General features: G+C 39.7%; 1 protein-coding gene across 1 annotated transcript in view; it reads right to left on the bottom strand.

Annotated features, from left to right (window-relative positions):
• Window positions 1–15,944, bottom strand: part of SYCP2L (synaptonemal complex protein 2 like) — a 102,104-nt gene that overhangs the window by 28,217 nt on the left and 57,943 nt on the right. Inside the window, exons 18-25 of the mRNA XM_039231865.1 lie at window positions 15,687–15,834; window positions 15,034–15,083; window positions 12,120–12,249; window positions 10,664–10,737; window positions 10,448–10,520; window positions 2,423–2,524; window positions 1,279–1,385; window positions 278–369 (exon numbers count right to left, since the gene is read on the bottom strand). Of these exons, the coding sequence (XP_039087796.1) occupies window positions 278–369; window positions 1,279–1,385; window positions 2,423–2,524; window positions 10,448–10,520; window positions 10,664–10,737; window positions 12,120–12,249; window positions 15,034–15,083; window positions 15,687–15,834 (776 nt within the window). The remainder of the gene's footprint in view (window positions 1–277; window positions 370–1,278; window positions 1,386–2,422; window positions 2,525–10,447; window positions 10,521–10,663; window positions 10,738–12,119; window positions 12,250–15,033; window positions 15,084–15,686; window positions 15,835–15,944) is intronic.

Here is a 15,944-nt window from a genome sequence, read left to right as displayed (position 1 = left end):
CAGATGTCCATGCTTGCTCTGTCTTCACAATTGGATCATAAATTTTTTGAAAATAGTGTTTTGGGATCATACAATGGTAGACCATGAAGAGGCTTATAGAAGGCCTTAGCCCATCATCTTATGAATGAAGAACTAGAAACCTAGAAAGGTTAGGTGATGTACCAAACCTCACATCTGCTCAAGCTTCAGCCCCTCATGACCCCAGCATGGTGGTCAGGACACAAAAGCTTGTGAGCAATCACACTTTCATGAACTGTTTTTGAAACCCAACACTTACCTGCAGTGATGTATCTGGTTTAAAAGTTGGAGTAAGCAATCCGGTACTTGGTTTGCATTTTTTGAATAAAGTGGACTCCCTTTGTACCTAAGCTGAATCATAACAACAATCGCAGAATGACCACATTTGAGTTAGCCATAACTACATAAATTCAGTTCAGGCTTTGCATGGAAAGGATGCTGCCAGCACATAATATCCATAACAAACATCACTGCTAACAACTGTGATGAGACACCATGGTACATGCTTTCTATGTATTACCTCAGGTTCAGAACCAATAAAGAATAAGCTAAAACAGGAAAGCCTACATTCATGCTGTCAAAACACATACTGAATATTAAGAACAAATTTCCATCATAAATTAGCTTACATTGGTATTGCAGAAAGTAGAAGACTGGAGATTTTCCAACTTAGTTACATGAATGTATGTCAGGGTAAGGGATTTTTCTCAAATGTGCCACTAAATAACTATGTAGGGATTTATAAACAACAGGACATAAAAGGAGGGAACTGAAATTCTTCCCAAGTTCGTCTTGTAGACAAGATTATGGGATGGCCTACTTGGGCATTGGTCAAAGATCTGCCACCACTCAGCTGACCATCTACACAAAGCCCACCTCCTTCTTTGTCCCAGATGCCTCTCTCATCCAGATGGTCCCCCACTCCCCTCTTCTCCCCATCTATCATCATGACCGAATCATTGCTTCCCTGGTAGTTCAGTTGTCTGAGAACACTATCAATGAAACCAAACCATGAGTCTGATTTCCACAGAGGTGCATCCGGTCTGCACCACTGTAGCAGATCCACATGCAAAAGCGGTCTGATAAATACAAACCACAATTCACAAAGGCACTAAAATCAGTGACCACTGCCAAGGCAAATCAACCTCCCCAAAGGATTCCAGAGAACCCTCACACATGAAGGATGTCAACGGTACTGATGAATAATGTGAACTTGTTAAACTCATAACAACTCGCTCTTCATTTTTAGTGGAAAATTACCTCCATTTTTCTTTTCAGGTTTCTAGTGAAGGTTTCGAGGGTTGTGACAATAGCAGAACTATTCCAGTTCTCTGGCACAACTGCTAAGGATGGAGTAGAAACGTCTTCTGAACAATGAGAAGAGAACATTAGGTAAAACTAACACAGTGCTCAAGGTAGATGCGCTCAGTCCATCAGCTGCTCAGAGCATGGACTGTCAGCTAGAAGCACAGATACGATCCACGATGCCGCACTGGTGCCTGGCTGTGACTGCAGCCTGGCCGACAAGGCCAGCTTAATCCGAGAGTCCTCACGGTGAGCACCTCATGCTGCTTCCCATCAGACCTCAAAAGTGCTCCTTTCATGCAACTCTCCCAGAGCTTTAATCAGACCAACTGATACTATGCCTAAGAAGCAGGCAGAGAGAGGTGCTGTAAGGGGTTTTAAAGAGGACCTGATGGGTAGGACATTTCTATGGGGGCGACACCGGCATAATGGCTTCTGGCTGCCCCAAGTTTGAGGAGGACTCACAAGGGCTCTGGCACTATTAAGGGAGTTTCAGGTTATGTCTCATTTAATCTTCAAATAGGCTCCATTGTTCTCCACATTGAGCAGAGGAATCCAGTAATGTGCGTGAGCTCATGTCAACAGCACCAGGACTGGAACCCAAAACAAAAGGCTCTAAGAGAACAAATTTGGAAGGCCAGAGGTCCTTAACCACCAAACTCTAGTCTCTCTGGGCTTCCAAATTTGCTCTCTCAGAGTATGTTTTTTTTTTTTTTTTCTTAAAATATAGTGGCATCACTTATGCAGAAGGCCATCCTTCAGTGGTGTAGAGTAGATATTTCTAACCCACTCATAAAACCTGAGTTAATAGCTATCAACTAAAGCAAGACTTATAATTTTGAGAAGTTTGGGCCCTGAAAATTGCCATAAAGAGTGAAGAGGCAGACATCAACATGCTAGAAGGAGGCGGTACTTGCTTTGATCTGTAATTTGTGCAACAATTCACTGGTCTTTGAGAGGACAAAATGATTTGTGTTTAGGGTTCTGCAGCTACTTTGATCTTCAAACTGTAACCCCCTGGTAGCACATGCCGTAGCATTCAGTGCTCACAGATCTGTCACATTGCCGCTTGAATGGCAGGCCAGGTGCGTAATGTTACCTGCTAAGTCTGTTTCTTCTGTCACCGACGACCGGGATTCTGGAGCATCGCCTTCTTCCAGTTTTGATTGTTTGGACTTAGTGAAACTGCCATCTGATGGGTCTAAAAGCAAGTACAGCACATTAACAACCGCACATACGTTCCTTCTGTCCCAAAAATTATCTCGTCTTTTTACAGTTAATACCTAACCTTGATGTGCAGCTAGTGAAACTCACTCCCTGTTACTAATTACTTATCGGTTGGCACACTAAGCACAGCACAAGCCTCAAAGCATGAAGTCTACTGATGCCAGAAAGAGGACACATGGGAACAGGCACCCCTTTGATGAGCTCTGTCACATTTAGGAATGGTCTGCTTAGCAAGGTACAGACTGATCCAAACGAAAAAGCAGTAATGGTTAGCATCAAAAACTCTGCCAGGGCTCAGGCTAAATGGGGAGGTAGCAAGGTATCTGAGCAGATGGACCTTCAGAAGCTCATCAGATCAGCCCCACAAAGCACACCACCTGCTGGCGACACTGGTGCTTAACTGCCACACTGAGTGTTGCCTCGTAATGGAGGCCATCTTGGCTTCTCAGTAGCTAACATGACTTTGAGACCTTAATATCGATCCTCTTTTCAATTTGGCAATGACTAAATTTTGTCTATTCTGATGTCTGCTGCTATCCAAAACATGTCCCTGTTTCACCTGAGCCCTCCCAATCTTATCACCACCATTGTCAACAGAGCCCTAGATTAGGCTCACCTCCTATGTCTCCTTACCATCCACTTCTCTCCCATCATCAAGGTCCTGCATACAGAATGAATCCATCCCTCGTTCTGCATTTCCACACCATGACCCTGGTCCAGGGCCTTCCTCTCTGGAGGACCTCATCCGTCTCATGCCTTCACCTATGTTACTTCCAAAATCTCTCTCTTCCCTGAGCTCCATGAGGCAGCTAACTTGTGTTTCCAACTGCTTAGTCAACAACTGCATCTCAAAACCCACTCTATTCTATTCTTCCCACTCCAACCATTCTTTCTTCCTCACCATACACTTAGTCCCTACATACGCACTTAGCTGTGAAGTCATCTGACTTTGCCCCTTCTCCTCACTATTGTTTTTTCTTCCCTCTGAAGTGGAAAAATCCAAATTTGTTACTCAATAAATAAATACTATGTGTAATAAGCTATACAATATGATGTTATAGTGGAGAAGCAAAGAGATAAGTCTCTTTCTGTACTCTGCTTCTCTACATAGCCTCCGGGGCGGGGGGGAGGGGTTGGCTCACACACCCCATGCATGTTCTCAAGATCTTTGCTCTTGCTGCTTTTCTGACTTGAATCCTTTCCCCCATAGATCTGCACTAAGGTTTCCTCTGGCCAACCAACATAAAATTTCAGTACAACCCCCCAGCTTTTAAATCTCTTTCCATGCTTGATTCCCCCCCAGCCTCTATCACAACATAACATAGTACATGTTTTATTTTTCACGTATGTTATCTGCCCTCTCCCCCCACCCAACACACACACACACACACACACACACACACACACACACACACACACACACACACTGGAAGGTAAGCTCCAGTGAAGGCAGGAATTTTGTCTGTTTTGTTCATCAGAATAACACTTAGCAAAGTGCCTGGTCTATAGTAGATACTCAGTAAATGTTCACTGAATGAATAAATAAATGAATGCTAAAAATATTCAAGTTCCTTAGGAGTTCCTAAGATGGCAACAGAGGAAGACCCTGAACTCACCTCCTTCCTAGACTCACACATTTATAGAGAAATTCCTCCTAAAGAAGTGTGGGCTGATTAAACAGCTTTTGCATAGCAGGAGATAGAGAGACACAAGGAGAACAGCAAGAGAGAGGGAGACACAGTAATGAAGGGACTCCCCACTGCAGTGGGGAGGGATAGTACTAAGGGAAGGGGAGCAGATTTGTCTGCCTTGGGGCATAGGATAAAATCTGTGGTTTAAAAGGGCAACTAGAATATAAAAGGTCTAGCCCTAGGAGCCTGCCCAACAGTGAGGGAGCTGCTGGAACTCTGGATCAGAGGGGCTGGTGAGTACCACGGTTTACCCTCCCCTTCTACCTTGACCGCACAGATGGGAGCAGGGCTGGGCTACCATAGCTGGCCTACCTCCACACCAGCCCCAGCCATCCCATCAAGGTGACCCCAGTGCGGCACACACCAGACACACCTGGTCAGCAGTCACTATGGCTCTAGCTGTCTCACCAACACACAAAACACCCTGGAACCTTCCAGATCTGAACCACTTCACCTCCATACAACTTGCCAGGACACCTCCCTCAACTTCTCCCCCTACACAGAGTTCCCTGAAACCCTGGGCCCTTGCCTACTTTGGGTCTGGGTGCCCCAACAGAGTACCTTCTGCATGGAGCACCCAGGTCCCCCAGCCTACACCCACCTCAGGTTCAACCATCCTGCCAGGGTGCCCTCTACTTACAACACCTGAGGATGTGGAGAAAAAGGGGCCCTCTTGCACGGTTGGTGGGAATGCAAATTGGTGCAGCCACTGTGGACTACCGTATGGGAGTTCTTCAAAAAGTTAAAAATAGAACTACCCAATGATCCAGTAATAGCACTATTGGGTATTTACCACCAAAATACAAAAACACTAATTCAAAAAGATACATGAACCTTATACACACACACACACACACACATATACACCTTATATACACACACACGTATATACACATATATACACACACATGTAGTGTATATACATATATACACACATATACACAAAAAAGATCAGCCATTATAAAGAATATCTTGCCTTTTCCAACAACATGGATGGAGTTAGAGAATCCAATGCTAATAAATCAGAGAAAGACAAATTTCATATGATTTCACTCATATGTGGAATTTAAGAAACAAATGAGTAAAGAAAAAAAGAGACAAACTAAGAAACAGACTCTTAACTATAGAGAACAAACTGGGGCACCTGGGTAGCTCTGTATGTTAAGCACCTGACTCTTGATTTCAGCTCAGGTCATGATCTCACTATCATGAGATCAGGCTCTGTGTTGGGCTCCGAGCTGACCATGGAGCCTCCCTGAGATTCTCTCCTCTTCCCCCCTCTACTCCTCACTTGCTTGCACTCTCTCCCTCTCTCTCAAAATAAACATTTGGAAAAGGAAAGAATATCAATCCTTCTCTCAAGCTTTACCCCAAAACAGAAGAGAGCACATTTCCAAATTTATGAGGTCAGTGCTACTATAATACCAAAACCAGACAAACAGACCACAAGAAAATAGAATTATAGGCCCATATACTTGATGAACATAGATGCAAAACTCAACATTACTAAACTGCATTTGCCAACTCATTAAAATGATCATCACAATCAAGCAGAATTTATTCCAGGGATGCAACAGTAGTTCAATATTTGCAAACCAACATGATATATGACATTCACAAGAGGAAGGATCAAAATCAGGTGGTCATCTCAACAGATGCAGAAAAAGTATTTGGCAAAACATCCATTCATGTTAAAGTCTCAATAAAGTGAGTTTGATAGAAGACACCTCACATCACAAAGGCCATTCATGAAAAACCCACAGTTAAACATCACACTTAATGCTAAAAAAATGAATGCTTTTCCTCAAGATCAGGAATAAGACATGGATGTCTACTCCCATCACTTTTATTCAACACAGCACTGGAAGCTCTAGCAGTAGCAATTGACAAGGAAAAGAAACAATTATAAAAAAAGAAAAATTATATCAATCTCATTTAAAATTACACCGTAAAGAACATACCTAGTAAAACAAATGTAACCAAGGAGGTGAAAGACCTGTACACTGAGAACTGTAAGACATTAATGAAAGAAATTAAAGACACAAATGCACAGATATGCCATGTTCATGGACTGGAAGAATATTTGTTAAGATGTCCATACTACCCAAAGCAATCTACAGATTGAGTGTAATCCCTTTCGACATGCCTACGGCATTTTTCACACATCTCAGAGCAAGTAATCCTAAAGTGGATATGGAACCACACAAGACTGAGTAGTCAAAGCAAACATGACAAATAAGGGAAAAAAACCTGGATGTATCACAACCTGAGATTTCAAGATAAACTATGTAACCATAGGAATCAGAACAGTGTGATACCAGCACAAAAATAGGCATATAGATCAATGGACCAGGCTAGAGAGAGCCCAGAAATCAACTCATACATATATGGTCAATTAATTGAAAACAAAAGAGGAAAGAATATACAATGGTGAAGACATGGTCTTTTTAATAAGTGGTGTTAGGAAAACTGGACAACTCCATGCAAAAGGATGAAACTAGACTACTTTTGTACAACACACACACACACACACACACAAATACTAAATGGATTAAAGATCTAATTGTAAGACCTGAAACCATATTAATTCCTGAATGAAAATACAGGCAACAATCTCTTAGAGATGGGCCTTTGCAATTTATTTATGGATAGGTCTCCTTAGGCAAAAGAAACTAAGGATAAAATAAATGAGAATACACTAAAATAGAAAGTTTTTGCACAGCAAAGGAAACCATCAATAAAACAAATGGGGAATGTAGTGAATGGGAGAAGACATTTGCAAAGGACAGATCTGATAAGGATTTATTACCCAAAAAATGGGAAAAAGGGGGAAAGAGAGAGAGAAGCCAAGAAACAGACTCTTGAACTATTGAGACTAATAGTTACCAGAAGGGAGAGGAGTTGGGGGAGGCACAGAGAATGAGTGAAATGGGTGATGGAGATTAAAGGAAGGCACTTGTGATGAGTACTGGGTGATGTATGGAAATGTTGACACTATATCATACACCTGAAACTAACATAACACTGTACGTTAATACTGAAATTAAAATAAAAGAAAATGAAAAAAATGACCAAGAGAATGAACTAATAAAAGAATGAACTAATAAACTGGTAGACCTCACAAGAATTTTGTAAGTTTGACTGACACAGAATAACAAATAGTATGTTTTCACTTTAGCATAATCCTTATAAAAACCAGTATTAACAAAACTATGAATATCTAGGAATTAATCTAGAAGAAAGATTTAGAGCTCTATAATTGAATAGAAAATGATACAAATCAATAAATACCTTTTGTATTGGGTAGACAATTAAGTATCTTTTATTTTTCTAAAGTAATCTGTATACTCAACATGGGGCTCAAACTCACAACCCTGAGACCAAGAGGCACATGCTCTTCTGAGTCAAGCAGTTGCCCCAAGATGATTAAGTATTTTAAAGATGTCAATTCTCTTCAAGTTAATATAGTATTTAATATAATCCCTATCAAAATTTTAGTAAACTTAAGTAACCTTATTTACTCTAAAGTTATTTAATGATCCAAGTCACTTTTGGATATATATCCATAGGAAATGAAATCACTATCTTTAGGAGCTTTTTGCACACCCTCAGGGTCACTGTAGCATTATTAATAGCCAAGATATGGAAATAATGAAAGTGTCCATTGACAGATGAATGGACAAGGAAGATGTGGTATATATACACCTTGGGATATCATTCAGCAACTAGAAGATGGAAATTCTAACATTTGTGATCACATGGATGGACCTGAAAGCACTATGCTAAGTAAGACAAACAGAGAAAGACAAGTACTGAATGATCTCTATTACTATATGATAATATATGTGTAATCTAAAAACCGAGTTTTGGGAATGTAATGTATAGTTATGATGATTATAGTTAACAATACTGTATTGTATATTAGAAAGTAGCTAAAAGACTAGATCTTAAGAATTCTTACACACAAAAAGATTGTAACTATGTGAAGTGACCTATGTATTGACCTTATTGGGGCAATCAATATTATCCCAAATATATTATTTGTAATATACACATATATATTGTACACCTTATTCAATATTATGTCAATTAAATCTCAAAAAAGCTGGAAAATAATATTTATATAAGCATAAAAGTTCCTTGAACAAGTACATCAACATTTATATAAGCATAAAAGTTCCTTGAACAAGTACGTCAACCTTGAAGAGTAAAGAGAATCAACTTTCCCTATTAGAGATCAAGGCATGTGATGAAATTAGGGCAATAAAAAAGAGATAGCATTCGTGTATTAATCCAGACAAATAGACCTACAGAACTCTAAAGAGCACCCAGAGATTGACCTACGTTTATATAACACCTGGATCATTACTAAAGCCATATGAAAAGAACTCTACCTGGATAAAAGATTTCAGTGTGTAAGATAGAAGTCTAAAATTAGAAGAAAATCAATAGACTATTTTTGGTTCCTTAATAGACTATTAAGGAAACAGATTAGCCTTATGAAAGGGGTGGGGAAGCAAACAAACCCAAATAATTGGGATACATTAAAATTGAGCAATCCTGCCCTGTAAAGAAACTTTATATAATTTTAGTAGGCAGACAATAAATTGTAGTATTCCAATTGTCTTCCAAACAGATACAAAAAGATAAAGCAAAAGAGACTGACATCTAGAATATTCAAGCAACTACCTTAAAAGACAGAAACCTCAATGAAAAAGAGTACAAGAGATATGAAAAGGAATTTACAGAAGAGGAAGCCCAAAAGACATACAAGCATATAAAGATATGTCTAGCTTAATTATTAGAGAAATGGAAATGTTAAACAGTGAAACATTAGCCCTATTAGACTGACAAAACTTGGAAAGCTGCATAATACCAACTATAGTGGGGGTACAGAAATTTAGAAACACTTTTCAATTCTTGTGGGAATTTATAATCATACCATTCAGGAGAGCAATTAATCTCACTGGGGTGCATAAGATGCATATAATGGTGTCCATTACTTTTGGTGATGACATGGAATTGAAAGTCATTAGTATCCATTACTGTGAGAGAGGCTAGGCAAAGTGTAGTGGATACATAACAGAGTACTAAAGTAATGAATATAGGTCTTAAAATCTGCTGAATAAAATAAGAAATGAGATGTAACGATACTATTTCCATAAAATTACATGCATTTACTTTAATATGCTACAAGAACACATATAAACAAAATTTGAGTATTAAACATTTTACAAAGTGAGAGAAATGGGGAGATATTGGTCAAGGTACAAAGTTCCAATTTTAAGATTAAGAAATTCTGGGGGTCTAATGTACAGCACGTTGATTTTAGTTAGCAATATACAGCGTGGTGATCTCTGTTCAGTTGGATTTTAGTGTTATATACTTGAAAGTTGCCGTCATGATCTCTTCAAGGGATGGAGGGAGGTAACAAAGTATGGTCCATTGAGGGGAAGGATTCTAGGTCAGCGACAATATTCTAGTTCTCTCTCTGGGTTGTAGTTACATGCGTAGTCACTTTAGAACCATTCTTTAAACTGTACACATATTTTACATTCTCTTCTGAAGGTACCATATTTATCACATGTTGAGGTGGGAAAAAAAAAAATAAAAGCAGTGGAATCCAACACAAAATTAAAGCTAATGGGTCCCCATGAATGGGGAAGAGCAGGGATGGATCTGGAGTGGCGCCTACCAAGATTTTGAAAAGAATGTTCTTTTTCTTAACCTAGATGTTGATTCACAGATGTTTGAATCTTCCAGATACTTCATTTAAAATGTAAAGAGAAAACAAATTGTTCAGGAACATCATAAAGAGTGGCCAGGGGCTGTACTCTTTCACAGCATTGTGAACAGGCCTGAAAACATGTCATAAATTGGAAGTGAACTACTTACTTGGGAGTGGAAATTACCCCTGGACCAGATCCTTAGCAAAGTGTCCCCACTGAGCCCTCCTTTGAGGCCAGAGAAGAGGTAGCTGATCCCAAGCTGCATGCTTCTGAAACTTCTAGGTCCTGAACAAACCCCCCACCCCCACCCCCATCTCTCCTCGACCTTCATGCACTTTTTGAGCAGGTAAGCAGACCACACTGCTCTCTCCAACACTCTGTAGAGTGATTTTATCTGCTGTGATTGGAATAACAGCCCAGTCTGTCAAAATCAAATTAATTTTGCTCTCTTCTGCAAAGAGCTTAGCATTCTCTCACCTCTGTCTTCCAAGTTTTGCAGTTTATGTTTGAAGCTAGTACTTTTTGTCGTCAACGATTCTTGGTCCACAGTCTCAAAAAAAAAAAAAAAAGAGAGGCCATAAATGTCTATTAAAATAAGAAACAAATGGTGCTACATCATCCCTTAAGAAGGAATAAGTACATTATACAAATCTAATATTCTTTCTGGAAAACCAGTTGAATAACACATAATACCTTAGTTGTATTTTCTTCAACTTCTGAATGCTCCAAGGAAGACAGATCGCTCAGTGGGTGGGGACTTGGGAGTTCTGAGTGGTGGAACAGTTTCAAAAGGATAAGCATGCTTAGAAGCAACTTCAGGAAATAATATCACTGTCTACATTAAATATGACCATCAAAAAAATGGTACTAAATGGAGAAAAAAAAACTTGCATCTTTCAGAGCATGTATGGTTATTAGGTTTGTAGATCTGTAGATAAAATCAAGAGCCTCAATTAAATCAGCCCCTTTCATAACTGCGCACCTGGCCCCAAATATACGGGCCAGGCTCCCATGACCTCAAGCTTGTGACCTTTCTCTTCTCAGAGTTCTACTTCCTTATTTCCTCTTTTCTCTCTAACAGTATATTTTCCTTTTTCTCTTTTCCTTACTCCTTTCCTCCCAGTGGCAGCCAAGCTAAGAGGCTGTCAGTCATGTGCTTAGTGTTTGCTATCATGTGCTTGACAGTGTGCTAAACTGCAGAATGGCACCTGGGTGGCTCAGTCAGTTAAGCATCTGACTTCAGCTCAGGTCATGATCTCATGATTCGTGGGTTTGAGCCCTGCATTGGGCTCTGTGCTGACAGCTAGGTCAGAGTGTGGAGCCTGCTTTGGATTCTGTATCTCCCTCTCTCTCTCTGACCCTCCCCTACTCACGCTGTCTCTCTCTCACAGAAATAAATAAAATATAAAAAAAATTAACTGCAGAATGATCAAGCGAAACAAACCAAAATCCCTAGCCATTCAAAAGATGCAAATAGTTTTTAATAAAATACAATGGAGGTTAAGGTACACCTAACAGGACAAAGGTTGGCAAACTGGCCCCTCACGTCAAATCCAGTCTACTAACCTGGTTTTAGAAATAAAGTTTTGTATGGGGTGCCTGGGTGGCTCAGTCGGTTGAATGTCCGACTTCGGCTCAGGTCATGATCTCACAGTTCGTGGGTTCGAGCCCGCGTCAGGCTCTGTGCTGACAGCTAGCTCGGAGCCTGTAACCTGTTTTGGATTCTGGGTCTCCCTCTCTCTCTCTGACCCTCCCCTGCTCACACTGCTTCTCACCCCCACCAGAAATAAATAAAACATTAAAATATAAAGTTTTTTGGAAACACAGCCACACCTGTTGGTTTACATCTTTTCTGTGGTTGATCTGGGGCTACCGCTACAGAGTTGAATAGTTGCAACAGAAACTTATAGAGGCTATAAGTCATCATCTGAGTTTTTGTCCTTCTTTGAAAATGGAAGAAATTAGCATAAGCTCATCTCAAATGTTAAAGTAAAATTAAAACACAGTATCCTCTATTTTTTGCTAATGAGGGAGTTAAAGAAAAGAATATTCACACTTTCAACAAGTATTAAGTTTTGTTTAGTCAAAGTATTTTTCCTAAAATACAAGTTTTTTTTTTTTCTATGTAAGTCAACAGAAAATCAGGTACCTGTTTTCTGGGCAGAAACTCCAGGAGTTAAAACGGCAGAACCACTCTGAAATTTTGTTCCAGAAATTTTTGGAGGTATGGAATTCTTTTGCCTGGAGGTATCTTTCCATAACGGTGTTAGAAGTTTAGCCTAAAATATAGTACCTTTTTAAGCGTGTTAACATTCATAATTCCTCAAAATAGTCTTTTAAAAATTCCAATATATTTCTAATTACCTTTAACATAGTTTAAGGGGGCACCTGGGTGGCTCAGTCAGTTGAATCTGACTCTTGATCTCAGCCAAGGTGATGGTTTCACAGTTTGTGTGTTCAAGCCCCTCATCGTGCTCTGTGCTGTCTGTACAGAGCTCGCTTGGGATTCTCTGTCCCCCATCTGTAACCCCTTTCACATTTGCTCACTTGATCTCTCTCAAAATAAACAAACTTTAAAAATTAAAAAAATAAAATAAAATGATTGAGGTATTGGATTTGCTCCATTTGAAAATAAACACTAAGACCGTAAAATCCCAGAATTGGAAGCACATTCTCCTGTATCAATTCATAATCCTAACTCAAAGATAATTCTAACTAAAAGTTCTCAAAGTAGGGAACACAGCATCGGCAACACCCTGAAACTTGACAGAAATGCAAATTCCAGACCCCCAACTATTATTGACTCAGAAACTGTGGGGCAGAACCTAGCAATCTGCATTTAAACAAGCCTTGCTGGTCATTCCGATGATCACTAGTTTGAGAATCACTGCTCTAAATCAGCAATCAGCAAACTACAGTTCACTGGCTTCTTATAAATAAAGTTTTATTGAAATGCAACACGCCCGTTCACTTTAGGTAATGTTCATGGCTGCTCTCATGCTACAGTCAAAGAGCCGAATAGTCACCACAGAAAATATTTACAGTCTTCTGTGTCTAGAATGTTTACAATATTTGCTATCTAACCCTTCACAGGAAAAGTTTGGTGACTCCTGCCCTAAATTATTCTTATACTCCAACACAGAGGAATGAATTTCGGATGCTATTATTTGTACAAAGTCAGCAACGCCCTCACTGAAAAATCAACAGACTTCCTGTCAGTTGCATAGCTTAAATTTATGGATTCTCAAAGCTTTGAGGTTTCTTTGGGGTTATTTCAAACAAAAGCTGTATTTACTTTAAATTTTTCTTTTGGCCTATTTCTAACTGATCATTCCTATTAGTCTGAACTATTCAAACAAATATTTAGATTCTCACTCTGGCTCGCAGGTTTCAACTATAAACTATCTCTGTCAGTGCAGAACAGGGCAGTCCCTTAGATTCACAGAGGGCAGCCGATGAAAGGGGACAGATGGGGGCAGATAACTAGCTGTGATGGGAGTACTAACCACACTGTATTTCTGCATGAGTGGGCAGGGTGCTGTTGATGCCCTGAGAATACCAGAAGCCACCCCCTTAGAGAACTCGCATACTTGGCACTATTTCTATAGCCTATATGGCTCAATTGATAAGGAATGAAAACATTGAGAGGAGTAATTTGGCTATTCTTAGGAAAAACTTGGCTTTGAATTTGCCTGGACAACACTAGTATCATATATATATAGTATATATCATATCATATATCATATATAGTGATATATATCACTGTGATATATCATATATAGTATCATATATATATGATACTAGTATATCATCTCACTAGTATATCATATCACTAGTATATCAATAAACTATTAATATTTATATATTAAGTTTATTGTCAAGTTGGTTTCCATATAACACCCAGTGCTCATCCCCGCAAGTGCCCTCCTCCATGCCCCCCCTTCCCCTCCCCCCACCCCATCTGCCCTCAGTTTGTTCTCGGCATTCAAGAGTCTCTCATGGTTTGCCTCCCTCCCTCTCCCCCACTATTTTTCCTCTTCTTCTCACCCATGGTCCTCCATTAAGTTCCTCCTAATCCTCCTATATGTTCAAACATAGGGTATTTTTTAATGTTTATTTATTCTTGAGAGAGAGACAGACAGCATGAATGGGGTAGGGGCAGAGAGAGAGGAAGACACAGAATCCGAAGCAGGCTCCAGGCTCTGCACTGTCAGCACAGAGCCTGATGTGGGGCTCTAGCTCAGCAACCTCAAGATTATGATCTGAGCTGAAGTCGGATGCTTAACAAGTTGAGCCACCCAGGCACCGCAGGGTCCAATATTTTTAAGTATGTTACTTTAAAACAAGAATAACCAAAGTGAATTCAGAAACTTAGAGGGTTTATTCAATATTTATGTAAGCCTGAAGTCACTTCAACCACTTATAAAGATTTAAGTATTTAAGTCCTCAAGAGCTTTACAACATGTCAGCAAACTGAAAAGGGAAAATTCAACCAAGAAGTTTATTTCAAAATGCAAATTCAAAGAGCATGTATTTACAGAAAATCAGAGTAGCCCAGATTTTAGCATCATTCATAATAAACGTCTTTCAACAAATTTGGCAACAATGTAGAAAAATCTTAACTCTTTACCCAAGATTCATACTAAAACATTTACAAGGGGCACCTGGGTGGCTCAGTCGGTTAAGCGTCCAACTTCGGCTCAGGTCATGATCTCGTGGTCAGTGGGTTTGAGCCCCACGTCGGGCTCTGCACTGACAGCTCAGAGCCTGGAGCCTGTTTCAGATTCTGTGTCTCCCTCTCTCTCTCTGACCCTCCCGCACTTATACTCTGTCTCTGTCTCAAAAACAAAATAAACATTAAAAAAAATTTTTTTAAAATAAAACATTTATAAGACCTTGCCATTTCTATTGACGGTGATTTATGTACCAACAAATTACTGGTTATTCTCATATTCCTGAAAGAAGACTTTCTGAGAAATAAATGACATTTAACCCTAAACAGATTGTCCTCTTTTATGCTAATGTCCTAAGGGCACATGGCAGCCTAGATAAAAGTTACTTACTTCATCCTTCTCATGGTCACTGCCACTGCTGGGAGGGGAAAATGGCAAAACTAAAAAAGAAGTGCACAATGGGGAAGTTTGCTTATGAGAAATACAAAAATGCATTTCTCCCTCTCCCCTATTAGCCATGTCCATACTAGAAGCAGTTCCCACATCTGGAAGCTTGCTCACATGTGTAGCTCTTCAGATCCCTTTCTAATGACCCCCCCTTATTCCTGAGTCCCCACCTCCCACATGAATTCTCTCTTCCACACCCTACCCCTGATGCTGTCCTCAAGTCAATTTGTCCTTGTAATTTTACCTAATTTAAAACATTTACTCATCTGCACACCTCTTTGAGTACTAGTCCTTCCCAAGGATTAGCTCAAATCCCACCTGCCTCTTCCTTGGAAAACCTCGTGATTCCAGCTCATGTCAGATTATCCTTATCTGAACCCCTACTCCCATTTATCTGCAGCTCATATTTACCAATTATCAGTCATTTCTACATTCTTTTGTATGGTTTTACATATGTACGTTTTTGCTTTTCCAATGTAATCGTAGCAGGGAAGGGAGATCACATCATTTTTTCTTTGGTACCCTCCCTCCTTGCATCACAAAGATACCTGATTTATTTGAAAAATGACTTGAAAGATGACATGTACCAAACTTACTTCTTACACTACTTCTAATTCTTGTCTTTTTTCTACCGGAATACGGTTTTAGGGATTTCCTTTTTTGGTTACTGGTCCAAGATCGTTCACTGGTACTAGTACTTGAATCTTGATTACTCTCTGAGAAGAGGTGTTTTCTGTAATTAAACTTTTACAAGCACAGATGAGAAATGAGCATGATGAAAAAGGTGTTAGTGTCCTTTATGTACAGTTTACCATATCGCTACAAGGTCAGACAAAAGAGGAGTAACTCCTTCT

The sequence above is a fragment of the Hyaena hyaena genome, unplaced genomic scaffold (genome assembly GCF_003009895.1).
Source record: "Hyaena hyaena isolate Hyena2069 unplaced genomic scaffold, ASM300989v1 scaffold_60, whole genome shotgun sequence".
Classification (NCBI taxonomy): domain Eukaryota; kingdom Metazoa; phylum Chordata; class Mammalia; order Carnivora; family Hyaenidae; genus Hyaena; species Hyaena hyaena.
This window is presented reverse-complemented; position numbering and strand designations above follow the sequence as displayed.